This window comes from Miniopterus natalensis, chromosome 2 (assembly GCF_054644295.1).
Source record: "Miniopterus natalensis isolate mMinNat1 chromosome 2, mMinNat1.hap1, whole genome shotgun sequence".
NCBI lineage: Eukaryota > Metazoa > Chordata > Mammalia > Chiroptera > Miniopteridae > Miniopterus > Miniopterus natalensis.
This window is the reverse complement of record NC_142082.1, coordinates 100,143,066-100,170,999: the sequence shown is the minus strand read 5'-3', so window position 1 is coordinate 100,170,999 and position 27,934 is coordinate 100,143,066. Positions and strand designations below refer to the sequence as shown.

At 41.7% G+C, this 27,934-nt stretch overlaps 1 protein-coding gene and 1 long non-coding RNA gene across 5 annotated transcripts in view; both read left to right on the top strand.

Moving 5' to 3' along the window:
• Positions 1-12,473, top strand: part of LOC148093761 (uncharacterized) — a 160,899-nt gene extending 148,426 nt beyond the window's left edge. The window contains exon 3 of the long non-coding RNA XR_015713993.1: positions 12,319-12,473. This is a non-coding gene — a long non-coding RNA (uncharacterized LOC148093761). The remainder of the gene's footprint in view (positions 1-12,318) is intronic.
• Positions 12,474-12,561: 88 nt separating this feature from the next.
• MTUS2 (microtubule associated scaffold protein 2) overlaps positions 12,562-27,934 on the top strand; it is a 337,757-nt gene continuing 322,384 nt past the window's right edge. For all 4 annotated transcript variants that reach the window (XM_087814433.1, XM_016209452.2, XM_087814432.1 and 1 more), the window contains exons 1-2: positions 12,562-14,787; positions 21,116-21,356. In XM_087814433.1, the coding sequence (XP_087670559.1) occupies positions 12,562-14,787; positions 21,116-21,356 (2,467 nt within the window). The remainder of the gene's footprint in view (positions 14,788-21,115; positions 21,357-27,934) is intronic.

Below are 27,934 nucleotides of genomic sequence, written 5' to 3'. Positions count from 1 at the left end.
AGACAAATTTCATATGCACTGTGCTAGGGCAGCGATTTTCAACCTTTTCGTCTCGTGGCACACAGAAACAAATTACTAAAATTCCGCAGCACACCAAAAAATATATTTTTTTGCCAATCTGACAAAAATAGGTATAATTTTAATTCATTCACACCAGATAATTTTTGTTGTGTTGGCTGTTGTCATTTTTTATTTGATGATCTAAGGGAAAAGAGGTCAGTGCCCCTGACGAAATAGTCAGGTAGCTCCTGTTTTAAAAATTCTTGCAGCATGCAGGTTGAAAATCGCTGTGCTAGGGGAAAGAAGCTAGACAAGGCTGTATACTGTACACTTACATTTAAAGGACATTCTGGAAAAGGCAAAATTGTAGGCACAGAAATCAGATCATTGGTTGGCAAGGGCTGGGGATTGGGGAAAGGTGGGCTACAGAAGGGCTTGGGGGATTTCTGGAGCTCATGGAGCTGTTTGGTATCTTGCTTGTGGTGGTAGTAGACACAAGACTATACATTTGCCCAAACTTGCAGAGCTATAAGGCAAAAAGGGTGAATTTTACCATATATAAATTATACCTTAATAGAAAATTGTAAAAATTTCCTATGCAAGAGGAAACTGTGCCTATTTGAATGGTAAATGATCTGGTGATTCTAGTTGGGAAGACTTTTGAGAGAGAGAAAATGGAGTAGGAAATGGGTGAACAGAAGGATAGAATGAAGAGTAATGCTTTTTATCTTGAGAGCAGAACGTGTTTATTCAGCAAATGGTTATGTGCCAGGCCCTGGCATGTAGTCTAGGCACAGGAGATGCACCTGTAAACAAAACAAATACTGCCCCCCATCAGGCCTGGCTGGGTAGCTCGGTTGGTTGGAGCATTGTCTCAATATGCCGAGGTTGTGGGTTCAATCCCAGGTCAGGGCACATACAAGAATCAACCAGTGAATGCATGGATGGGTGAATAACAAATTCTCTCTCTCTCTGCCTCTCCCTTATCCTCTCTAAAATCAGTCAATAAACAAACAAAAAATACTCCTCAGGGAACTTAGCATTTTGTGTAAAAATGCAGATGTGCATACCTATTTCCGCAGTGAGTCTAGCTTTAGGAACATATCTTAAAGAAATATGGGGTGAAATAAAGATATACAATCAGCAGTAAGGGGACTGGTGGGTAAATTATGGTAAAAGTGACCATTAAAAATTATAAATTTATTACATGTATTTATGTGGGGAGGTGTCCATGACAATCAAATTGAAAAATCAAAGTTATAGAAAGCCATTCCTTGAGTGTAAAAAAAACTTGGATATTACACATCAACTGTATTTCTTGGGCTGGGAGTAGGGAACTTTGGTATTTTTACTTTTTTTTTATATACAGTGGGGATCTGTTTCTGTTATATTGGCAGTTTTGAAAGAAACATTCCATCCAAGAAAGAAAAAACCCCAAAATAAATATTAAGCACAATAGGCAAGGAATTAATATTCTGTATTTTCCATGTGAAATTTCATCCTGGAAGGAAGGATTTGTTTTTTAAAGGGGAAAACAAATACTTTTTGCTAGCAAATGTGAGTGAGGCTTCTTTTGGAGAAACATGCAATATTTTTTTTTTGGTGAGACTTTAAATATTAATTAATGTAATATTTTGCTTAATTGTCAGATGGGCCTAGGGAAATCAATACCACTTTTCCTGGCCTTCCATAAAGGGGAAACAGCAGCATTTCATTTACGTTCATATTCTTCTTCACCTTCCCCCAAAAGACATTCTTGCTGAGCACAGTCCTGTTTCTGCATTAGACTGAAATGTGACATACTCATGTTCTGTACATGGATAAAGAGGTAAAGCAAGACCCAGAGAGCTGTTATGTTTTACATTATCTGGCACGCTTTCACGGAGTTCAGCACCACAGAGAGCTATGGTCCCAAACAGGTATTTACCATCTCCCAACTAGCAAGTCAACCTTTAATCATGCTGTGGTGAAGCTGAACTCATGAAGTTCATGTAATCTGCAGTGCACCACATTTTAGAATACCTAGAATTGAGCTTGTTGAGAATAAATTTACACAACAGTATGGAATTGGACCAGTAACCTGGCTATTCCTAAGAAATTACAACGGCAGAAAAGAGGACTACTTGCCATGAGACTTTCTAAAGCAGGTGAATACATTGGCTTGTATGTAAATACTTGCAAGTAATTTAAAAAATATTATCTTTATTGTTGAAAGTATTACAAATGTCCCTTTTCCCTCCCGCCCCCACATTGATCCCCTCCATCCTGCATGCCCCCTCAGGCCTTCACCACACTATTGTCTGTGTCCATGGGTTATGCATACATGCATATAAGTTCTTAGGTTAATCTCTCCTCCCCACCCACACCCCCGCCTTCCCTCTGAGATTCCTCAATCTGTTCCATGCTTCTATGTCTCTGGATCTATTTTGTTCATTGGTTTATTTTGTTCATTAGATTCCACAAATGAGTAAGATCATGTGATACTTGTCTTTCTCTGACTAGCTTATTTCGCCTAGCATAATACTCTCCAGGTCCCACCATGTTGTCTCAAAGGATAAGGAATCCTTTGGTTTTACAGCTGCATAGTATTCCATGGTGTAAATGTCTGAGAAGGTGCTTGATATGGTTTCAGTTTTCTTGAACTTGTAGACACTTGTGCATCCTAACATGTGGTCTCTCTTTGAGAATGCCCCATGTGCACTTGTGGAGAATGTATATTCTGCAGCTTTGGGGTGAAATGTTCTGTGAATGTCAATTAAATCCATCTGATCTAGTGTGTCATCTAGAGTCACTGTTTCCTTGTTCCTTTTTTGTCTGGAATATCCAGTAAAGTTAGTGGGGTGTTAAAGTCCCCTACTATGACTTTATTGCTGTCCAGCGCTCATTTAAAGTCCTCCAGAAATCTTTTCTTTCTTTTTTCTTTTTTCAGCTTGTGTGAGTCTTTTGTTCTCAGGTGGGTCTCTTGTAGACAGCATATACTTGGCTCATGTTTTCTTATCCATTCACCTACCCCCTGACTTTTTATTGAACCATTTAATCCATTTACGTTTAAGGTTATTGTTGATAGGTACTTATCTATTACCATTTTATTTCTTTATGCCTATGTTTCTCTTTCTCTCTATTTTTACTTCTTATTACAGCAGTCCCTTTAACATTTCTTGCAATGCTGATTTTGTGGCAATAAACTCCTTTAGCCTTTTTTTTCTTTGCCTGGGAAGCTCTTTATTTCACCATCTATTTTGAATAATAGCCTTGCTGGATAGAGTAGTCTTGGTTTCAGATCCTTGTTTTTCATTACCTTGAATATATCATGCCATTCCTTTCTGGACTGTAGAGTTTCTGATGAGAAATCAGCTGATACCCTTATGGGAGCTCCTTTGTAGTAACAGATTGCTTTTCTCTTTCTGCCTTTAAGATTCTCTCTTTGTCTTGAATTTTTGACATTTTAATTAGGATGTGTCTGGCTGTGGGCCTCTTTGGGTTATTCTTGCTTGAGACTCTTTGTGTCCTGAACTTGTGTGACTTTTTCCTTGACCAGGTTAGGAAAGTTTTCTGCCATTATTTCTTCAAACAGGTTGTCACCCTTGCTTACTTCCTACCCCTTCTGGTACTCCTATGACATGAATATTGTTATTTTTCATGTTGTCCCATAGCTCCCTTAAACTTTCCTGTTTTTTGTTTTTTCTTTTTGGTTCTCTGATTGAGTGATTTTTTTCTACTGTCTTCTAATTCACTGATCCAGTCCTCAGCTTCCCTTAATTTTCTGTTTATTCCTTCCAGTGTTTTTTTATTTCTACTTTGTCATTCTTAATTTCCTTCATAGTTTCCATTTCTTTTCTCATGCTGTTGAGCATCCTTATGATCACTATTCTGAACACTATACCTGATCAATTGCTTATCTCCATTTCATTTAGCTTTTCTGGGGAATTCTTTTGTTTTTTCACTTGGGGCTTGTTTTTTGTCTCCCCATTTTGGTTGCCTGTTTGGATTTGTTTCTATGTATTAGGTAGATCTGCTAGGACTCCCAGTCTTTCGAATGGTCTGTGGTGCAAGTCAATGTCAGACACTATTTGTGACTGGCCTTAAGTACTTTGTTTGAAGCTTTTAGCGCTCCACAGCTTGTGGTTCCCTCTGCTGGGGCTGGGTGTGTTTGGAAAGAACCAAGATGCTGCTTTTCCAAGCCCTGGGTCCAGAAGCAAATCAGGCAAAGACTCATAGTACCCAGAGGCTGATTGTTATTCAGTCTCTTAATGAGAAACAGTCTCTGCTTTACATCCTTGGTTCTGAGGGCGCTCTCCAGCTAGTCTTCAGTTGATTATTCAGGCTGGTTTTTCTATATTTTAATTGTAATTCCAGTTTGGTCCTGGAGGAGTGCCAGTGTAGCTTCCACTCAATCTGCCTTCATCTTGGAACCTGCAAGTAATTTAATATAAAATTATTTTATTAAATGTGGTGGAACATTATACACCCCAAATATATAAATGGAGTAAAAATGCCAACAAAATTTGAAAGTGGGGATTTTGACTTTTTTGCATTATTATACTTACTGTTAAATTTTCAACTTATATCCTGTACATTTTTCTGTGTCTAATCTCCTGAACGATAATTTATTGCATGGTAGGAGCTGCCACTGGATGGAATTGCATTATACGAGGGAACAGTGCTTGAATATTTATATGAAAATCCATAACTGATAAAGCATTACACAATTACACAGCAGACCTGGCAGCTAAGGGAGGCTGTACAACACTAATTTTCAGTATTTAAAATCCATGTCCCCACCTTTTTTCCTTTTTAAAAATTTTTATTTATTGATTTTCAGAGAGAAAGAGGAAAGGAGAGAAAGAGAGAGAGAGAAATTTGTTGTTTCACTTACTTAAGCATTCATTGGTTGATTCATATATGTGCCCTGACCAGGGATTGAACCCAAAACCTTGGTGTATTGGGACGATGCTCTAACCCCATGCCCCCTTTCAATAACATAAAAATTCCTCAAGCTTCTTTTAGTTTGTTTATTTTCTAAGTAAATTAAATATCATGACAAATGTAATTCAGACAATGACAGTCAGAATGTATTTTTCCATATAATTTCCCCTGGACATTCTGAGGCAGCCCTTTTGGGGTGAGGAGGAGAAGGTGTCTCCCCAGTTACTCAGTTAGGAGGTGTGGCTTAAAAATCTGCATCTTAGCCCACCCGGGCATGGCTCAGCGGTTGAGCATCGACCTAGGATCCAGGCGATCGGGGTTCAATTCCCGGTCAGGGCACATGCCTGGATTGCGGGCTTGATCAATGACTCTCTCATCATTGATGTTTTTATCTCTCTCTCTCTCCCCCTCTCCTTTCCTCTCCCTGAAATCAATAAAGATATATTTAAAAAAATTTTTTAAAAATCTGCATCTTAAAAGACTGAAAAAATTGGGCTTGTGCTGTACTGAAAGTGGTGTCTATATTTGCCAGTTGGGAGGAGATTGCTTCATCCTGAGTGCCTACTATGTGCAAACTGCTGTCCCATGGTAGGAGCTGGGAAACAGAAGTAAGTACCTGATCCATTACCCTCCAGCCTAGTGAGCATATGATTTAATAAAGGAAATAAGACACATGTAACTATAATAAAAGTAGGACACATGTATCTGTAATAAAGAGACACTCAACTATAATAAAATAAGATGCACATCACTATAATTAAAAAAACATGACAGTGTCAAAAAGAAAGATATGGGGATTCAGAATATGAAGAGACAATATCCAGCTCCTTCTGCACCATTTTTGGGGTGAGGAGGGAGGAGAAATTTTAGGACAGTCTTCATGGAGGAGTTGTCCTTTGAGCGCAGAAGGTGGAGCTCCCTGTTGGATAAGGAGGATGACTTTACAGGGCAAGTGTGTTTTAAGTAGAAGAGTCGAGGCGATTAAGTCTGGACACATACGTGGGCCCAGTGTTCATCAGACCTTCAATGTCAAGCAGAGACAGCTGTCACTCAGCCAGGTTAACTCATGGTCATGTTAGTGGGTGGCACGAAGATGGTAGACCTGCTCTCTTCCTCTTTCTCTGAGAATGCCTTTCACGCTATCCTGGACAGAACAAATATGGGAACAAGAGATTGAAGCACAAGATGGGCAAATTGATTGTATCTGAGCATATAGATGCCCTCAGTCTGCATAATGATTCAGAAATGTTTATGCATTCAACTGAAAAGTTTTAGATGAGATGGTCAAACCATTACCAGAGATTATGAGCTGGGGAGAGCTAAAGGCATGTGTGATTGTTAAAGGTGGGCAAAGACAATTTTATTTGTTAGTAAGGAGAGGGTGCAGTGCGCAAATTATATGCTAGTGAGTCTGATGTGGAGGCCACATTGGATTTTAAGAAGCATTTGTGATTGGTGAGTTATGAGTATTGAAAAAAATAAACATTGATCCTTAGAAGAGTGGTGAGTAGTATGTAGAACAAACAGGTCATGGTAGATCAGCTTCTTTGTCTTTTCTTACTTCACTTTCTTTTTTTCTTTCTTTCTCTTTTAGATGAGAGGTGATGTTATAATTATTTCAGCAACACGTTTGACAAAGTGTCTTTTCCCCGCCAATATTTTATTTTTACTTTTAAAAATTTTATTCCTGTCCCTCCACACCTTCCCCGTTGGCAACCATCAGCTTGTTCTCTATGTCTAAGGGTCTGTTTCTGTTCTGAGTAATTCATTCATTTATTTAGTTAGTTTTAGATTCCACATAGAAGAAGAACATATGGTGTTTGCCTTTCTCTGTCTGGCTTATTTCACTTAGCATAATACCCTCTAGGTCCATCCATGTTGCAAATGGCAAGATTGCCTTCCTTTTTATTATTGAATAATACTCCATTGTTATCTATCTATCATCTATCATCTATCTATCTATCTATCTATCTATCTATCTATCTATCTATCTATCTATCTATCATCTATGTATCTATCTATCATCTATCTATCTATCTATCTATCATCTATCATCTATCTAATTAAAAAAACTTTGAATCATAGCCAAGATATGGAAGCAACGTAGATATCCATTGATAGATGAATGGATAATACATGTATTATAGATAATATTCTGCATCTTTTTATCTGTTTATTTATTAATGGATATCTATGTTGCTTCCATATCTTGGCTATTACTCAAAATTTCTTTTCTTATGACATTGTGGACAAGGTGGGAAACATGCAGTGGCTGCAGGGCCTGGTGGGTGGTGGAGTGCCTGTGTGAACGTGCCCCAAAAATACTGATAAGCAGATGAGGAGCATCATGGAGTTACTTCTTCTTGCCACCTGATGCTGCCACTTTCTCTCTACCCTTTTCTGCTGACATTGGTATTAGTGAAATGAATGATAATGTGGAGGGTACACTTACTTCTTTGAAGAGGAATGAAAAGAGAATGGACTGCATATATTTGGGATGAAAAATTAAGGGTTGGCCCAAAAACTTTTGAATAAGATAGAACAATGGGCCTAGATCAGCAACGTGAAATTCAGGGCTACATTTTTATGGTCCTACCCATGGGTGCTAAAAACCAGTTATGAATTCCTAGGATTGAGTCCTTGTAGTTTAGGAATAACTCATGTAGTACTTGGCATTTTATTTGATGACATGGAATGAACAGGGTGATTTATATGCACATGAAGAGGTCACTTTCTTAGATTGTGTGGTATAACTAAGAGAATGGAAGTCTTATTTCCCCATAATGTTGGGTGATGTACTGAGGACTGGAGTACTCTGTACAGCTCCGAGACCCTATGTAAGAGGGATCAGGCTCCCTGGTGTGTGTGCTTAGATGGTGGGAGTTTTCAAAAGCTGCTCCGATAGTTCGGAGAATCTGAGTTCTACAAGGAGACCAAGTTTGAGGGAGGAAAGAAGCATAATGGCCCTTTCTTTTTTTTACCCTCCCCCGAGCATGTGTTTTACTGATTTTAGAGAAAGAGGAAGTGGGAGGAGAGAGACATTGATGTGAGACAGAAACATCTATTGATTGCTTCTCATAAATACCCTAACTAGGGATCGAACCCATACCCTTTTGCTGTATGGGACAATGCTCCAACCGACTAAGCCACCTGGCCAGGGCACAGCTCTTTACAAAGGACTGCATTGTTCTGTTCTAGGGAGGTGGACATCTGCTCCTGACTAGTTGAATGGTGGTGTGAGGGGCTGCCTAGGAGCTGGTGGATTTCCTGACACTAAGGTTGTCACCCTACCAGAACACTATTAAACATTGGATAAGGCCATGAGCTTAGAAAAATCTTTAAATTCCTTCTGGATTTAGGATTTAACAAATTGATTCTTTTTTTGTTTTTCAAGATTAATTACCATTTACTTCTAAGGCCATTGTTCGTAGCTTTCTATAGTCATGGATGTGAAGCACATGAAAGTTATGCTTCTCACACTGGGAAAGTGCACCTCAGTGGGGAGTGAGCACAGTTGGTTGACACATTTGCATTTTTGTTTAATCACACACTATATTATGAGTCTGAATTTTTATGATCATGTTTATATTGGGAAAAACATTTTATCTTAATCGAGTACCCTGGATTGAAACCCAGGTTCAGAAAAGAACTTGTTCATGTGACTGTCCTCCGGTGGAGCCACAGAGCTGCAGGGGTGCAGCCAGAGAGGGGGAGGGAGCAGGAAACACACCTCTATATGTAATTCTGCCTCTGTCACTGGAAGAGGTTTGGAATTTGATTTTCCTGTCTTGTGGGAGCTTTTATCCCTCTTTGGTTTCTGGTTTTACCTTTCTATTCTTATTCTTATGATGGTGACTTTGTCCTTTACTCTTCCTGTGTGCTCTGTACAGTTTCACCAATAGGCAGCTTTGCTTCTTACAGCTTCCCCTTTTTGCTCAGATTTTACTGTCCTGTCTCTGTCCTTCTCTTAGTTGTGTGATCTGGGGGATGTAACCTTATCTCTGCTTTCATTTCCTTTCCAGGAGGGACAAAAAAAGCACAAGGAGATGTTAAGATCTATGTTTGGAAGTTATTACAAATATTAAATAGCTTAAATTAAAAATTAAATAAAATATGATTTAAAATTAAATTTTACAAATATCTATTAATGCTGAGAATGGTTCTTGGCTCTAGGAGGTTCTAGCTTTCCATGCCGTCAGCAATGAGCAACATTTATTGTTTACTGACAAAGACAAAGAACACCCCTTATGTAATTCTTTAACAGTTAAAATACAACTCTCTAGCAAGACCTTGATCTTGCACCTGTCTGTCACTCTCTAGCATCAGGTTGTAGATTGTGTTGTATGTGGTTTTGCTCATCACTACGGAGAAGGATTCATTTATTTGTCTCTCCCAGCCTTGACAATTCAAACCAAACAGGGCTCTTAGCTTCATGCTCCTAATTCTTTCCCCAGAGAATCAGAGATGCCCTTTTTCTGTGCATGGCCCAAGTCTGTGTAGTTGCTTGCTCTCCCTGACTTTCTGGAACACCTATTTTCCCACCCAGGGAGCACAGGATTCTTTTAAACTGCCATCTTACTGATTTCCCTGCATGCTTTTGGTATTTGTGCCTAGAGGACATGTGTATCTTCAAGAAGGACACTTTTAAAATTGAATAAGGAAAGAATCTGAGTACAGAAAGGGGGTTCTTAGAGAATCTCCTTTGTCAAGGAACCTAGGCTGGGATCAGAATACCAGCACCTTGGGGTCAGGCTGGGCCTGGGGTACCACTGGCTTGCTGAAGTCAGGCCTGGAAGGAGACAGAGAAGGAGAAACAATAAGGGAGCCAGGGCTGAAGGGAGTGGGGGGATGAGGGCTGCAAGTGCAGCATGGGAAGAACAGAAGGGCAGGATGGCCGGGGAAACAAAAGTGCACCTGTGCGCAGGTGTTGACATGTGGGGCGGATTGAACATGCGGATGACCTAGATCAGAATGTGAATGTGTCTTGGGGAGAGGGGGAGAAGGGTCGAATAAAAAGAAATTGAATTTCAATTTGTTTTTTCCATTTTGTATGAGCTTTCTCTTTGTTTTTGATTACTGACAAGAAACCAGCTTGTAGCAAATGATCTCATTTATGTGCAAAGTACATGCTTATGTATAGATGCAAAATAAATGAGAGGAAAAGAGAGCTCTATCAGCTGAGCATTTGGGGATGTCCATGATAGGTTGTCACATGAAAAATTAAGTTGGAAAAGTAGAGGAGGGATGAAAAGGAGCATGGAGGTAGCTATAAGTTATTGGTGATTTTTCCACCCTTTGTGTTTCTTGTTCATTATATTATTTTGTTTTATATCATATATATATTATAAAATAAATATATATGTGTGAATATAAATATATAGTACACGTATGTATTATTTTGAATATATGAAACCACATATTAAACAGTGATGAAGGGAAGACAAGTGGGTTGCCATGTAACCTATTTTAGTAGAAACATCACAAGAGCCTCCCAGGTAATATACACAGCGTGCATGTGTGTGTGTGAATGTGTGTGCGTGCACACAAGCTCACATGTTTGTATGAATGAGGAGGAAGGTGTGGAAGACTATTCACTTTGAATCCCCATTTGGGGAATTAGGGATGAGGCAGAACCTTGTTACTTTTAACTCTCCCACCCACGGCCGAATAAAACGCATTGATAGTGTAGGTAAAACAATGTTAGCCTTGAATCAAATTGTTTACTGATGATCTGTGAGTTCACTTTGATGGAAATTTAAATACTCTGTTGGATTTTAAGCTCTATGAGGACAGAAATAACATTGATCTTTATAGCTCATTCAGTCATTTGTCCATTCACATTAAGAGCCTGGTACATATGCCTAGCAGGAAAAATATTTTCTTCAGTGTCTTGCACAGCTGAAGGTTTTTCAAGAGTAAAAATATAGGATATTGTGAAAGTTCATCATAGAAGTGCCTAATCCATTCTAGTGGATCAGGAAGGCTTCCTGGAAGAAGTGGTATTTATACTGCAAACTGAAGAATATAAATGAGTTACTTGGATGAGGTTGGGGAAGAGTCCATCTTCCGTTTATATGGAAGAGTATGTGCAAAGGCCCTGAAGCAGGGAGGAAGGATCATGGCAAAATTAAGAATGAGAGCAGTGTAGCTGTAGCCTAGAGAGTAAGAGGGCAATTAGTGGGGAGGAGGCCAGAAAGGGGTATAGGGACTGGATCATGCAGGCCTTACAGTTTGAAATAGAATTCTCCAACTTTCTATTTCAAAAATTTCAAACCTATACAAAAGTTGCAGGCATAGTAGAGTGGATCACCTAGATTTTGAAATTAACATTTTGCTATAGTTGCATGCTCTCTGTTTCTTTCACACACACACGATCACACACATGTATTTTTCTCTTTGCTGAACCATTTGAGAGTAAGTTACAGACAACATGTCATGTTAAGCGTATCATGTTTAAAAACATGTATCTTCCAAATTCAAAAATTATCTCTGATATGATCACAATATTATTATACACTCAAGGAAGTTAACACTGATAAACACTTTTACCTAATATATAGTCCATATTTAAACCTCTAATTGTCCCAGTAATGTACTTTGCTAACTTTATTTTTTAAATTCAAGGTCCAGTCAAGAGTCAAGCACTGCATTTAGATATCTATTTACATTTTCAGCCAAGGTTAGGCCAATTATTTTGTAAAACATCCATCAACTTAAATTTCTTCCTGATGAAATTCAAGTTGAACTGTTATAGCAAGAATATTACCAGGTGATAGGAGGATTGAGAACTACCTAAACTCAGGAACACTGGTATCAGTTTCCCTTATTGATGACGTTAAATTTGATCTTTTAATTAGGGAGATGTCCACCAGTTTTCTCCATTGTAAAGATAAAATTTTTCTTTTGTAAGAAATAAAGTAAGCTGGAGGATAGTCCCTTGAGGTTCTGTTAATATTCTGTCCCCCAACAATCTTTCACCCAGTAGCAACTTTGGTGTCTCTTGCCCAAGATGATAATGACTCTGCTGATTGCAAAATGGTGATTTTTCTAACTGTAGTTTTTCCTGCGTTTGTCAGTAGTCTTCTGTGAAGAGCCTTCTTTTCTCCTGCACCCTTTTTAGTCAGTATCAGTATGGACCTGTGGATTTTTAAAATTTGAACTTAAGATTTAATATGTGCTTATTATCCATTTATAACATTAATTATTCTGAAGTTTCAATTTCTCCCTATTTGCCCAGCAGAAGCCCCTCTCTGGAAGGTTTTTGAGAAACCAATGGATTGAATGAATGAAATAATAGTATGAAAGTGATGAATCAATCTGTGTTTACCTTGCCTTTTTCTCCTGAAAACCTCTATGTCAATCTAACATGACTTTATTTTGATTTCTCTCTAGGTCTCATGGACTAATTGGCTCTTGTTCAGCAGGCCCCTAATAGACAAGTCATCCTGCCATATATCAAGACAAGGTTCGGTTTTAAAGCTGCTCTGAACATGATGAAAAGCAGCATCTCAATGTGACATTGTCAGGGGGCGACAAGCAGCTTCAGAATTTCCTGTTAATCACGCAGCAGCTTGGGGGAAGCTCTTTTCTGTCTAGGAGGGCTGCATGGAGAGCAGCCCCCACTGAAGGTGGAAGATGAGTGTTCCATTGGCACCCAAGAAATCATGTTACACTCAATTGCAGGACAATAGAAAGGGGGCGAAAAATAATAATGAGGGTCTCCTAAGTCTGGGTGATACTAATGCCAATCAAATCATGGTGGAGGGTAGTCCCTCTACCGATGAGTCTCAGACATGTGACCTGACAGATGAAATTGGAAATGCAAATTCACATGAGCTAGAAACTAGTTCCTGTTTCCAAAAGGAATTTCACTCATTTCAGGACTTCAGGAAGGGATTGCAAGCTCGCCCCAGCAGCCTGAAGGATTTAAAGTTTTCTTCAACTGTTTGTGGGGAATTAAGTGAAGAGCACACAATGCAGAGGGGCCCAACTCTCCTGCAGCCCCCAAGGAGTGGCCAGGGACCAAGTCTTGCAGGCCAGAGGAATGTTACGGGTGAGGCCAGTCCAGACATTTTGACTCCAAGGGATGCCGAAATTCCCCGGCATGCTCCCAAGGATAAATTGGCAAAGACCCTTGACAATGAGGAACTAAGAAGGCATGCTTTGGAAAGGACGAGCAGCTCTGCTGGTGCAATGGACAAGTTCACAAAGGAGCGTGCTGGGAGCCTGACTCAGCCACTTCCACAGCCTTCCCCACTGGGCTCCCCTGAAGCCCTAGATGGTGTGCCTAAGGGTGGCGAGGGGCCACAGAAGACAGTGACAACCCATTCTCCAAGGACAGCTTTTACTCCAGCTGACATCACCTCACAGGGAAAGAATGTGTGTCATCCTAAACCATCTACCTCAGAAACCAAGGAGACCACCAGCTTAGAGGCCCAGATGGAGGGGGGACACGTACCAGGAGTTAGGGATGAGGGCACAGCTCGTTCTGCCCACTCAGAGTGTGTTCTGACTTCAGAATCCAAGGAAGTCCTGAGTAAGCCAGAAGCACAATTAGGTCAGGAAAAGGGAGAGCCCAAGCTGGAGCTGCAATTTGTCCAACCCTGGGCCATTCAGGAATTAACATCAACTGGGGCCGAGTGTCTGGGATGTCCCATGGAAGACAGTGTGTTACTCCAAGAGAGAAAGTGGCCCGGTGGGGAAGCACAGCAAGAAGTCACCACCAGGGCAGTCAGCAGTCTGCTTCACAGCAGTGTCCACCCGCTTGGCATGGCAAGAGGCAGGAGTGTGCAGGACAAGAGCTCCATCCACCTAGGTGAACAGGGGTCTCTTCAGACCACCCCCAGACCCAGCCCTGTTTCCTTGCGAGCTGCTGATAATCAGCCCCCTGGTAGAATTTCACCAACTGCAGCTAGGAAACTGAGTGAAAGTTCACCTAGCAGCATCTCACCAGGTGGTGGTCACCCAGCTCTTCTTCCTCAAGCCCCAGCTGACAGCAGGCCCTCAGATGCTGATGAGGGGAGAGGGGTGCTGAACAGTGGGAGCAGGGGCAGTGCTATGGTTTTTACTTCAGATCCTTGTGTTGAAGAGAGAAAAACTGGGGTCACCGAGCCCCTTGACCCTCAAAGCAGCAGCTCAGAAGCAAAGGAAAGCAAAGAGGTCACAACATCTATTGCTGAAACTAGGAACCTTCTAGAAAATGCAGTTAAGCCTGAAAGTTCCCCAGCAAGAACAGATTCTCTTCTCACTGTCCCAAACTCTCTCCACCCAGAGAAAACTGTGAATGTGACCCACCAGCAAACATTACCCAGTACCAGTCTTCAGGACCTGAGTACGCTGAGTGTGGATGAGGGCTCACCCTCGGCTGCCCCACCTCCCACTGACAGCTGGCGGTTGTCGAACACCTCCCCAAAAGTGCCTGACAAGAACCCCTGCCCCAGTGGGATCCCCAAGCCTGTCTCCACACATTCTGAGGATACGCCTTCCTCACAGGAGGGGCTGGAGAACCACCAGGTTGAAAGAACAGAAGAAAGGACAGAACCCAAGCCCATCATTTTGCCCAAGCCCAAGCACGTGAGGCCCAAGATCATCACCTACATCAGGAGGAGTCCACAGGCCCTCGGCCAGGTGGACGCTTCGCTGGTCCCAGTGGGGCTTCCATATGCCCCGCCCACATGTAACACACCTCTTGCCAAAGAGGAGAAGGTGGCAGGCAGTGACCTGAAGCCGACTGCCAGCCTCTACGAGAAGTTCAAGCCAGACTTGCAGAAGCCAAGGGTCTTCAGCCCTGGGTTGATGGTATCTGGGATCAAACCCCCAGGACACCATTTCAGTCAAATTAGTGAAAAGTTTCTACAGGAGGTAAGAGAATGTCATTGTGATACAATCTATAAGTTGAGCACCCTGAACTTTGTCATGTATTTTCCATTAATTGTGAAAACAGAATATTCTCCATTGGGAAATCTTTTGCTGGATTCACTTGTACAAAAATGAATGTTTTTAACAGAGGAGATCGTAGACAAATGGATATTTTTGACTGGAAAAGTTTGATAATCATAATGAGATGGATCTACCATTTGAGGAAGCTCATTTAAATTCCACGCAATATAATACACATGAAGTTAGACAAGCATGCATTTAAATTGGCTTCCATGTTTAAATAAGTGAGCATAATTCTTCTATAAGCCAAATTAGTGGAAAAAGAAATCAGAAATAAATACATTGTTCAAATTGGTCAGACTTCATCCTCTGAGGGGGGTATTTCCCTTTTGGGACAATCACATATTCACATATGTGAAGAACACAGTGAGTAGAAAATAATGTGTTAGACGTGGGTTCTTGTTTTTTCTTTTGATCTTGTTTTTAATCCTCACCCAAGGATATGTTTATTGATTTTTAGAGAGAAGAAGGGAGAGAGGCAGAGAGAGAGAGAAACATCCATGTGAGAGAGAAACATTGGTGCTCTGCTTCTCGCATGCGCCCCAACCAGGGTCTGAGCCTGCAACCTAGGCATGTGCCCTGACCAGGAATCGAACCTGTGACCTTCGGTGTAAGAGATGACGTTCCAACTAACTGAACCACACCAGCCAGGGCTGGTGTTATTTTTAAGTCAAAATAACAATTACGACTAACATTTAGTAGAACACCTACTATGCCTTGGGCCCATGTAACATATTTAACCTTTGTCAGTCTTCAGCAGTCCTTACTATAATTCTCTGGAGACTGGGTTGCTGTTTTTATCACTTTATAAATGAAGACACAGACATGGAGAAGCCTGAGTAACTCACCTAGGTCCACAGAATAAGGGCGGCACTGTGATGCTCCCCTGGGATACTCCCCTGAGACGCTCCCTTGCTGTTTCCTCATGGTGCGGCCCCTGTGAGTAACTGGGTGTTATGGTGAATGATCCTCCCAGAGCTCATGAAGAAGATTGGTCTTCTGAAGCAATCTCCTGCCAGGCAGACTGATCAATTAAAAGGAAAGCTGGCTCAGGTCACTCCTCTCCCTAACACCCTTCAGGTCTTCTGAAGCCACTGAGTACAAAGGCTGGAGCCAGTAGGATCGCTCATTACCTCCTTGACTGCCTCTCCTTCCTCCACCCTTCCTCTCTCCTCTGCTGCCTCAGGCCTTTTGCACTTCCCTCTACTTGGAATGTTCTTCCCAGGTACCTGAATGACTATCTCCTTCACTTTAGGTCTCTTCAAATGTCGCTTCATTGGAAAGGCTGCCTTTCTTCTGAGACCCCTTTCTCTAGTTTCTTTCTTCTTAGAACTTATCTCCCCTGACATACATTTTTTGTTTTTGCTGCATTAACTAGAATGTGAAGTCTATGGGAGTAGGGACTTTTTCTGTCTCTTATTCCCCACTGTGATCCCAGTGTTTATAACAGTGCTTGGCATAAATACATGCTCAAAAAACGTTGAATAACAACTGAATTATGAACTCACAGATCCAAACAGAAGTCAACCAAAGCTCCCTAGAGATAGAATGATCGACTCCCAAGTTGGACTCAAACTTGATTGACTGTATGAACAATTTTACAGACTGTATTGATCACAGCAGAAGGTGTCATCTCTGGCACAGAGCAAGCAGTCGATCCATTCTCAGAAGATCTTGACCAAGGCTGGCACTGACAAGGTGTCCAGCAAGCTGCCCATCCACCTGCCATGGTGCCTGCCATCAGCACCAAATCACAGTGCTGGCTCCCTGTCTTCTGACTCTGCACCTGGAGAGGCTCACCCCTCACATCTCTAGAGAGAGGATGCTGACCTGAGAGTTCAGGGGTCCAGTCTCCTTGTTAGGGACTCAACTCCTTGTGCAGGCTGTATGGTGTCCTATTCTAAGTGCAGTGAGAGCATGCCCTGGCCAGAGGACCTTAGAGTCTGGCCCTCGGCAGTGCCATCTCACTAACAATGGACAGTTTGCCGCTTTGGTTTATAGGTCAATCTCTTAGCTGGGATAATGTGAGTCTTTCTCAAATTTCCAAAGACATATCCCCCTGGGCCTCTGAGGCTCAGGGTCAGGCTGTGACCCTGGACTCTTCTCTAAGGCCCCTGAGAGGCAGCCACATGACCCTCCCCAGGGCTTTTGATACCAGAGCTGGCTAAATGAATGAACCTCTTTCTTCTCAAAGTGTCACTGCAGAAGTAACCAACTTGTGCAAGATAGGGCCCCCAAATCTGGCATGGTGGAGGATCTCTTTGACAAGCACACCCTTGTAAGATAGTGATAGGGAGAGCCAAGCCTTAGGCTGGCTTCCTTGTAGCCACTGGGTGACTTCTCTGGTCACCAAGGCAGCTCATACATATGGGGGTACCCTAGCCTTTTCTATTCGTTGTACCAAGACGTCCAATTGAGTTCTTTCATTGATTCCATTTCTCCAAATAAAGTAATTTGATGTATTTTCTCCCCAGCCCCCAAAGAAAAGATCCCCTAGATTTTTCTCTACAGAAAATGAAACACATACACACACAAAAAAACACTCATCAGAAACTTTATTTGGAGATGTTGGCAAAAACTTACTGTCTGCAATTCTTCCTCTGTGATCCTTCCTAATTTTTCTTTTGTGAATTTCTTTTCTGTATTGCTTCAGCTCCTTCTATAAAATATAGAATAATTTCTATAGTATATGCACATTTCCCCCAAAATATTTTCTATACTCAATCTTCGAGAAACTACCCCAAGTGTTAAGGAAATGGGGCAGCAGTGGTATTTGTGTGGCTTTAGTAGTTCAGAGGGGTTTAGAGAGACCCCGTTGCTGTGGGGACAGCAGTCCTGCCCTGTGCCAGCCACTCTACCTGGGGACGGTTCTCTGCCACAATCAGAACCTCTAAGACTCAGGTCCTGTTCTCAGGCTACAAGTTAGAGTAGGGAAGCCCAGGTGTTATGATGGACTAATTTCTGTGATAATCTTCTTTAATAAGAAGTGGGGCTTAAGCTGGCCCGTAGCCTTTGGTCCTATTTCTGTGACTTGCTATATAGCTCAGGAAGTCCCAGTCCAATGGTCAGGCTCGACGCGGGGAGATCTGAGGGCTGCCTCCTGCCATTGTGACCCCAGCTTACCACAGGGTGCCTGAGCCATTCCCCAGGACAGGAAAATTTTTCTGATCAGTTGCCACAGAAATATTTTTCAATTGTAGAAGTTATATATCATTTTAATAAAAAGGGAAACTCTTACAATAAAAGCCCAAACCAGCCTCAGATCTGCCATCATTATTGCCAGATCACTGCCTGTTAGCGTGAGTAGAGATGGGGAGTCAAGAGTGGATGCTCCTCTGAGAGAGGGGAGCAACACAGACATTAGAGCTCCAAGAAGTGGCCTTGAAGACAGTCTTGGGTCCAGTCATGCCAGGGCAATAAAACCTGCTTACTCTTTTTGCTCCTTTCTGCTTTCAGCTCTCCTGAGGTCTCAGGGACACTCTCTCCTACTGATGCCTTGGGGGAAGTCTTTAAGTTTTGGTGTAGAGAGGTGGGAAGAAAGGAGCAGGGGTGCGAGGACAGAGGTCAGGTAATGTGTTTACAATATATACATATGTGCTTTGGACTGCTCTCCTTTCCTGCTCCTTGGTACCACCTCATCTCTGAAGAACACTGTTTTTGCAGGGTTTTCCAAAGAAACACAACATGCATATAGGTATGTGTATGCATGTATGTATCTGTCTGTCTGTCTGTCTATCTATCAAGATTTTAAGGGATTGGCTCATGCAGTTGTCGAGTCTGGCATGTCCAAAATCTGCAGGTTGGGCCGCCAGGCTGGAGCTCTAAGGAAGAGTTGATGCTGCAGTTCAAGTCCAAAAGCTGTCTGCTGGTAGAGTTCCCTCTTCTTTAAGGGAGGTCAGACTTTTTTCCAAGGCCTTCAACTGACTGGATGAGGCCCACCTACATTATGGAGGACAATCTGCTTTATTTAAGACCTCTTGATTTATATGTTGATCTCATAAAAAAAATACCTTCACAGAAATATCTAGAATAATCTTTGACCAAATATCTGGGTAAAGTGGCCCAACTTAGTTGACCCAATTAGCCATCACAAGTCCTCTCCCTGCAGCTGTCCCAATGGCTTCTCAGTGAAGCCTCTGCACTTACCCCACATCTTCCCAGTCCATGATCCCTTGAAAAACAGGATGGGGCAAATCAAAGAGGGACAACCCAGTAAGAACTGATGTGTTCGTGTGCTGTTTGAGTTTAGGAGTTTGTTTGAAATCATGAGCATCCTTTAGTTTGCTTTCAGAATTGTTTCTCTAAAAATACTCCAGTGGAGCTTTGCAGTGGCAGTATTGTAGCCAATGAGGTTTATCCAAGATTATTGCTAATTGGAAAAAAATTCTCCATTAGAGAAGGAGGAAAAATACCATTTGGGTTGGACTGCTATGTGTTTATGGCTGTGCAGTGATCCCTATTGTATTCTGTCAATGAAGATGAAAGGAAAGAGTGTGAAGCTGTTTGTAGATTCCCTTGTTTTATTAAAAATGCACGGATTAGGCATCTGAGGCATACTTTTCACCTCTGTAAAGAATTTGTTTTCTTACTGGAGACAAATTACCCAACAAAATGACAGGCATTGAAGTTACTGAAATCATGATGATCATTTTCCAGTGACAGACACCATGGTGGGTTTTGATCCCTGAAAACTATCCATTTTCAAAGAACTGAGTAATTACTGAGCTCAGCATATTACAGTCCTAAAACTTGACAGGTGTAGTTTAGAAATGATTATAATATTGTCATGTGAGCACCTGCTAAACACAATGTACAATGGCACCAAAAATTTAGAAACAAAAATTTAAAAATAGAGTAAATATGAGTATAATATAAGAGCCAAAGATTGATAGGAAGAGAATAAGTAGAAAATGGTAAAATTTTTTATCAGAGTGCAAATGTAGAATGTTCTTTCACAGGAATGTAATTTGCTCTGGCCTGAGTTCAATCTGTCTGCAATAGCAATCATACATATTTTACAATGTGATTATGATAAAACTTTAAAGGCCTAATCTTTTGTTTCAATAATGTCAATTTAAGGAGAACTTTGTATCTATTTCAGCATTAAAAGAGTATCAAATTAAGGATTTATCTCTTCCAACTACTTGGATCAAAGCTTCATAGACCCTGTTAAAAAATGTTAAATGCTTGTGATTCCTGAATATGTATGACACATAAAATGTATTGTGATTTAGAGCAGAATTAATTAACAAATGTATTTTTTATGCATAGCCTCTGGCGCTATTTTTTTCAACTGAGAGGAACTAGATTATTGAGTTGTCTTATTTTTTCATTTTTAGTATGAAGCAGCACTGGTAACATGAGTAGGCTTTGTGAGCCCAGACTTGCATATACGAAAGGAAGCTGTAAGTCGTATTCTAGTCTAAACTCTCAGCTATGGGAAAAGTCACAGGAATGTTGTGTTATTAAATTTAGGAGACAATAGAATCATGATTGTTTTATTTGTTGAATACTTACTGATGTCAGCTCTGTGTAGACACGGTTCTGGGCACTGTGATTGAGCAGCCAACAAGCCTCTGCCCTAGACCTTCCTCTCTGGTGAAACTTTCTCAGACCTTCCTGGCAGCGCCCCCTTAATAGGGAAGACAATCAGAGGAGGTAAATCGCTCTCTTATTTTTAATGATGTAAATAGATTACAAAGACCTGAAAACACATATTTTCCTCTAACTTCTCTGCTCTTTCAAATAGCCTTTTTTCCCTCATTAACAGTGCATATTTTATTTTCTAAGTAGCCTAGAAAAAGACAACATAAATTGATAAAGTTCATTTACTTACTATAAGACTATGTTAGCCTAAAAACTGTGCCTTTTGTCCTTAGGAATAATGAAACTCATAGTCCTATAAACAGTTGCAAATTTTTTCCTTGCTTCATGGACATTGTTTATTTATAGATTGGCTACTTGCACAAATTCCAATGATTTTGTAGCAATCAAATTAAAAAATCTTGCCAAGTGAGTTGTAGATTTGTAGACTATTAGAACTAGAGGAGACCTGAAACGTCACCCAGGCCTGTTGTCAACTCAGAGATGAAGACACTGGGGCCCCAAGAAGGTAAGTGATGAGGGATGGAGCAACTCAGAGAGCTTCCAAGGGGTGGTCATCACTGGAGTCTTGGGCTTACCTGAGCAGGTACAGTTCTCATCCTGGGATGTGTGGTTCTCTGATTGAGCTTCCACTCATTTGTCATAGGTTACAGAACGCCCTGGAAAAGAAGAATTTTGCTCTCCTCCCTATGCGCACTACGAAGTTCCTCCCACTTTCTACCGCTCGGCCATGCTCCTTAAGCCCCAGTTGGGATTGGGCGCGATGTCCCGTTTACCGTCAGCAAAGAGCAGGATCCTTATCGCGAGCCAGAGGTCTTCAGCAAGCACCATCCACCCGCCAGGACCCATAGCAACAGCTGCTGGTCTCTACAATTCCGATCCCGCAGGTAACGGATCCAACATGACTGCTTTTTCCTGCTGCATTTTGAAATGGTGTAAAATGTGGCAACTGTCCAAATATGAGTGCCTTTTGTCCTTAAGAGAAGCCTTTTTCTGTTCTTCCATCTGACATTTATCAAGACTCATCTATCTGCACTGTCACCCTTCATGCCACCTTTAAAATGATGGCCTTTGTAACCACCTGCTCACTTCTCGTAGTTCCTCCTTCCTCTAGTACATCCCGTAGACCAGGATTCAGAAACACTTACCTGTAAAGGGCCAGGTGGTCAGTACTGTAGGCTTTCTGGGCCATGATGGTCTGTGTTGTAACTGCTTAGCATGGAAGCAACCACAGGCAAGACTTTGAGTGCCTGGTGCAGCCGTGTGCAGGTACAGCCTCAGTGGGCTGGACGTGCCCGTGGGTGGCGGTGTCAGGGAGCTCTTCCTATAGGACAGCACTGACCATATCACTCTCTTTTACCTGCTCACAAATCTGGAACACAGAATGGCCCTGCCACCTTTCCTGGCCCTGTCACTCTGCTCTGCAGTGGCTGGCCAGTGTCACCTCCTGATGTTCTCTGCACTTCATTTTTCTCTTCATGCTTCTGTTTGTGTGGCTTCCTCTAGGTTTGATGTATTATTTTATTATAGAAATAACACATACCCATTTAAAATTTTTTCCAATATAGAAAAATAGGAAGAAGAAAGTAATACTACTTATATTTTAGCACCCATCCTGAGTTAATATTATGGACATTTTTATTTCAGTATGGTGTGTTTTTTTTTTTTCTATGCATTTTTCAGTAGCTAAAATAACACTAATGTGAACTTTGTTTTTTTCCTATGAGTATCATATTGTGGGCATTTTCTATGCCATCAATGTTTCAGAAATATTTAATGGTAGCATAATATTGTTTGTTTATTTATTCAACAAATTTTGGTACTTATTTTGTGCCAAAAGTTGTAAATTGAGGACAGCAGCAGTGAACAAAACAGAGCACTCCTGCCTTTATGCAGCTTATGGACTAAAGCAGGAAATAGGCACTAAAATAAATACACAATTACAAAGTGTGATAAATGTCACCAAAGCAGGGAACATAGTGCTTGAGAAATTGCAACATGAAGAGTGCTGTGGATGGGACACAGGTGCGTCGCTGGCAGCGAGTGTCTCTGGTGTGGGAAAAATGGGCAACTGGGGAAGAGTCACAGAACTGATGTAACCATCGTCCCATTACTGGCACTTGGGTTCTGCTTACTCTGTACTATTTTCCATAACGTTGCCATTTGAATCTTTGTGCATATTTATCTTCTTTCATGTTTTTTTTTTTTAGGATAGATTATTTCAAGTGTAATTATTGGATAAAGCAGATCCAAACTTTTTACAGGCTAATTTTTTAGAAAACATGTAACAGTTATTTTCCTAGGAGTGTTTCTTCAACTTGCTCTTCTTGCCATACCTTTGCCAGTATTAAATATTAGTTTTATTACCACTACTATTATTGTTATTGCATTTCTTTTATTTCATTAGTGGAAGGGAACTTCATCTGTTTGCCATTATATTAGTTTGTGAATTGTAATTTACTGAGGTAATTATTGATGGTCTTAATGATTTGTTTTTTTGACAAGCACTTCTCTAAAAGATCAAATTATTTTTTGATGATTCCCATGATATATGTATATTGTGATGGACTTATTTGTTGTTATCTGAGCTGCTACAAGGTAATTATGTATTCTGTCACTCATTTAACAATTACTGCTGAGGGACTTTCACATGTCAGCACTGCTGTAGATGGGGAAGGGAAATAAAGCAGCAACAACAGACAAAAATCCTTGTCTCTGAGGAGCTGAAATTGTAGAATGGGGGAAGACTGTTTTATAAGTAAGTAAACAAACTACATGGTGTATTGGGATAAATAACTAGTATTGAAGAAAATGAAACATTAGAGAAGGGAGAATAAGAGGTTTGGGACATGAAGGAGGAAGATTATAATTTTAAATAGGGTGGTCAGAAAAAACCTCCCTGAAAAGATGGCTCCAAAGGAGGTGAAGGAGGGAACCTTGTGGGCATCCTGGTGGAGCATTCCAGGCAGAGGGAGGAGCCAGTGCAAAGGCCCTGAAGTGGCAAGAAGGCCGGGGAAGCTGGAGCAGAGCAAGTCAGCAGGAGAATGGTAGGGGGTGCGAACAGAGTGGTGACTGGCGCTGGGAGAGTTGCATAAGGCCTAAGAGCCATCATAAGGATTTGATTCTTACTCTGAGTAAGAAAACTAGTGGAGGATTTGAAACTGGGCAGTGTGATCTGACTTTTGTGTAAACAGGATCTCTCTGAGTCCCATGTTAAGAGCACACTCTAAGGGGACACAGGCAGAAGCAGGGCGAACAGGTGATGCAGTGACTTGGACAGTGATGAGAGACAGTGAGGTCAGGCACAAAGGGGCTCCTGACTGACCCAACACGAGCTGGGAGAGAAAAAGAGCAATGAGCGGCGACTGCAGGGGTTGGGACCTGAGCAAGTAGGAGGATGGGGCTGCCATGTAGAGAGGGAGAAGCCACTATACAGGGGCATAGGAGCTAATTTAGGGCATGTGAAGGTTGAAATGCCTTCAGTTATCCTATGGAATAAAACACTGGATCTAGGAGACGAGGGTCAGGAGGAAAGGACCCAGCTGGAGACACGACAGTGTTAGTCGTCAGCAGATGGGCCCTGTTTAAAGCCATCATGTCCCTTCTCTGGTGGCTGTTGCTATCCAGCACCATTTCACCTTCCCCTTCATCAGTGAGTCATAAACTTGATGTAAAATTGGATTATGTACTTTGGAAATAGCATGGTATAACAAATGTTAATAGTTTTACTTTATGTACATAATTTGGGAAAAATTAAAATTACTAAATATAAACTTAGTTGAGATTCATCTTGTTAAAGTCAAGTTTCAAGTGAAGCAAGGTCTCTTAGAGGACAGCACTTGCACGCTCCCAGGAGATGGGCAGCCCCTTCTGAGGCTGCCTTACTTGTGCTCTCACATTTGTGGTGAGGCTGACACTTCTTCAAAGTTCAGTTCAGACCTCACAAGGACAGAGTAGGGACTCCCCCAGCCCTACTCCTTCAGGACCTTAACCCTTTTTCTTGGGCTTCTAGGTGTCTTCACTGAGAGAAAGGTGTATGTTCACATAGGTAATCATTGGCGACCCAGCAAAGCCTGTGACAATGACAGGTGTCACTCGTATAGGACGCTGAAGATGTGAAATCCTTTCTTAGTGCTGCTGGACGGGACTGCCTGGCAGGGGCTCTGGACAGAAAATGAGAAGTTCTCGCTCCAGACAGTGGGAAGCTCTAGATGGTGATGATGGCTCAGCTCTGATTGGCTCTTGGGTACCAGAGCCATGCCCATGGCCCTTTGCTTGCCCTGGTCGCTTGCTAGAGTCCTCAAGCTTCCAAGACCTGCTCTGGCAGTATTCCTCACTTATATTTTTTTTTTGCAGAAATCCTTCCATTTTTCTTCATGTTTTCCTCAGATATATCCCCTTTCTTCCCAAACACTATTTCAATGACTCCTAAAGAGGATGCCTTCAGCTGCAGTGGGGACAGATCAGTAGAGCCCACAGGGCAGGGGCACACCCTGAGGAATCCTTGACTGGAGCAGTGGGGTAAGTCATGGCAGGAGACAGGAGTGTCCATGGCCCTGTTTCTCACCACACAACTTTAGGGAGGCAGAGCTGACTGACAAGCAAACATCTTTACAATAATCATTCTGTAAGGTTGAGTGTCAAGAGACTCTAAGATATAAGCAGCTCTATAGCTGCCAACTTTGTCTGGAGAGAAATAGGTTAAAACAAGAGTCTGTGCTTAACACACAACCTCAGGCCAAGACACCTCTGGAGCAAACAATGCCTGCCTCTTGTGAACCCTGCTCTGGCCTCTTGCATGGACCTCATGCAGATAGCTAGATGGGGAGAAAGCTAGATGGGGAGAACTTACCTTACAGAATCAAAATCCCCATCTCTTCTTGCCCCCTCCCCTCCTCACTAACACACACCAGGCCCCAGTGGCAGTGGGAACCTGTGTCCCCAGGAAATACAAAACCTGTTTTCTTCTGTGTTTATCTCCCTTCTTTTATTACCATTGTACCATTTTTACCATTATGCTTCTTATTTTTCATATTATCATAAAATTTTATGGAACGATTTCTACCTGTTCTGCTCTAAGATGATATGCAGAGACTGGGTCTCTCCCTTTAGCAACCCTGGGCTCCAGAAGGGCTAGTTTCAGCACAGTAATTTTAAAAAGCTCATTTCAGCTACCAAGAGGATACTAAGGAGTCTAGTCTATACCTGCTGCTTATAAAGCAAAGATGGGAAGCAGCAGCTAAAGTAGAAGTGGGGAGCCTAGGGGAACCTGGTGGCCAGAAAGCCCAGAGAAGCAAGGAGTGGTCAGCCATCTGGACTGCTTCTGAGGAACTGGGTAGTTTGAGGACAGAGACAGGATCAGTGAATTTGACAACATGGAAATCATTGGTTATCTTCGTAAGAACAATTCAATGGAGTGATGGGTCCAGAATCCTGATTAGCCAGATAGACAAAAAGAAGCTGACACGGAAATGTAGCCAGCTCAAGCTTATGGGACAGAGGCAAGTAGCAGAAATGCTAGATGAGACTTACAGAATGAGAGTGACTTTGTTATACTCAGGGTTACGGGGAAACACTTGACATAGTTTGGAGTGAGTATACTAATGGAATTTCTTTGACAGCAGCCTTTCTAATGAATATGACCTGAACAGAGACAGCACTGTTAGCTGTCTTCAGTCGTGTCATGGGTTTCAAAAATCGACTAACTTTTCAGGTAGTAATTGACAGTTTTATCTTATTGCTGTCAATATGTGAAATATTAGCTGGGGTCATTGTCTCAGGTCTATTTTCTTGGCTTTTAGGAAATCAAAACAGCTGAAGAGGGAAGGCCTAGCTAGGGAAGGAACATGAAAATGGTCCAGACAAGTGAACAAGGTACCTGTATGGCTTCCTGCCACAGAATTTCAGAGGGTAAATAAAAGTTCAGAAAGCTGTTGTACCCAGCGAAAGATGTCTTCTGCAAGGCTGCGGGAAGAAAAGTGACCGTCATGCTTAGTGAGACTAATGGCCTGTTTTAAGGCTGAGCTTGTATGCAAAATTATTTTGACCACCAAAGAACAGAGATGATGAAGATAATTAATTGCAGTTGCAGAGTGATTATTATAAAAATATCTTATTTAACCTGTAAACAAATTGAGGAGATAGGTTTTCTTTTTCCTGCTTTTTCTGTTTCAGAGGTGAGGAAATTGTTTTACAGATGAGGCTCAGGGTGATGAAGTAACATTCATAGGGTCACAAACCTAGTCACTCAGCAGCACAGATCCCACATTGACATCTGTGTGGCCAGTGATTCACATTATTCATCAGCATTGCCATTCTGCTGCAAACAGAGGGCCCAGTTCACTCTTTCCCCAGGCAGATGGGCAGGACCCAGTTTGGGGAGGTTTGCTTGTCAAGGCTAATACACCTTTATATACCTTTGTAACCACAAGGACAGTGCAGAACCTTTCCATTATCCCTCACGTGTTCCCTGTTCCCCTTTCCAGACAAACCCAACCTGCTAATCTTTTTTTCAACTTACATTCAGTTTTGTTATGAATTCTGCATCTTAAAAACAATTTTAGTTTAGAATTCACCATATTGTGCTTTGGTCTAGAAAGTGCCCTCAGGTGGTGAGATGGGTGATGGTGGGCGCCCCTCATTTATTTTCCTCCTCCAAGGGCTCACGTTCCTGTGCCGCCTGTTGTACAGTTTCTGAAAGCATTACCTGCCTATATTTTGCTTTGTTTTCTAATTGTTTATGGCAGTTTCCGTATCAATTAGGTCTTCATGGGTGGCATTTCTTTTACATGGTCCTCAAAGATTGTTAACATCAGATACTTGCTGTGTCTAATAAAAACTTTCTCACCTTTTGTGTTTATTCCTTTAGTTCTGGGCTATTTATGTAGCAGTTGTTTTTTGTTTGTTTGTTATTATTTTAAGAATATATTTTTTTAATATATCTTTATTGATTTCAGTGAGAGGAAAGGAGAGGGAGAGAGAGAGATAGAAACATCAATGATGAGAGAGTCATTGATCAGCTGCCTCCTGCACGCCCCCAACTGGGGATCGAGCCCGCAACCCGGGCATGTGCCCTGACCGGGAATCGAACCCCGATAGCCGGGATCCTAGGTCGATGCTCAACTGTTGAGCCACGCCCGGCCGGGCAAGAATACTTTTAAAATGTGTCTGTACCTGGTTGCATTTTGAATTTAACTGGTATTCTGTACTCGGCAAGCCGGGATTCTCACTCTCACGTTGATTATACTCCTGTCTTTATGTTATGTGGTCACTGGAGGCTCTGAGCACCATTGCACTGGCAAATGGGAACTGGAGATAGGAACAGCCCTTAATGCTGACCCTGCACTTTAGCGTTTGCACATTTCCAACCTCAGGATTTCTAGGATCTGGTTTGATATGTGAATTGCATATATTGCATTTTTTCAGTTCTAAGGTAGGAAAACTCTTAGGTATCTAACAGGCAAGT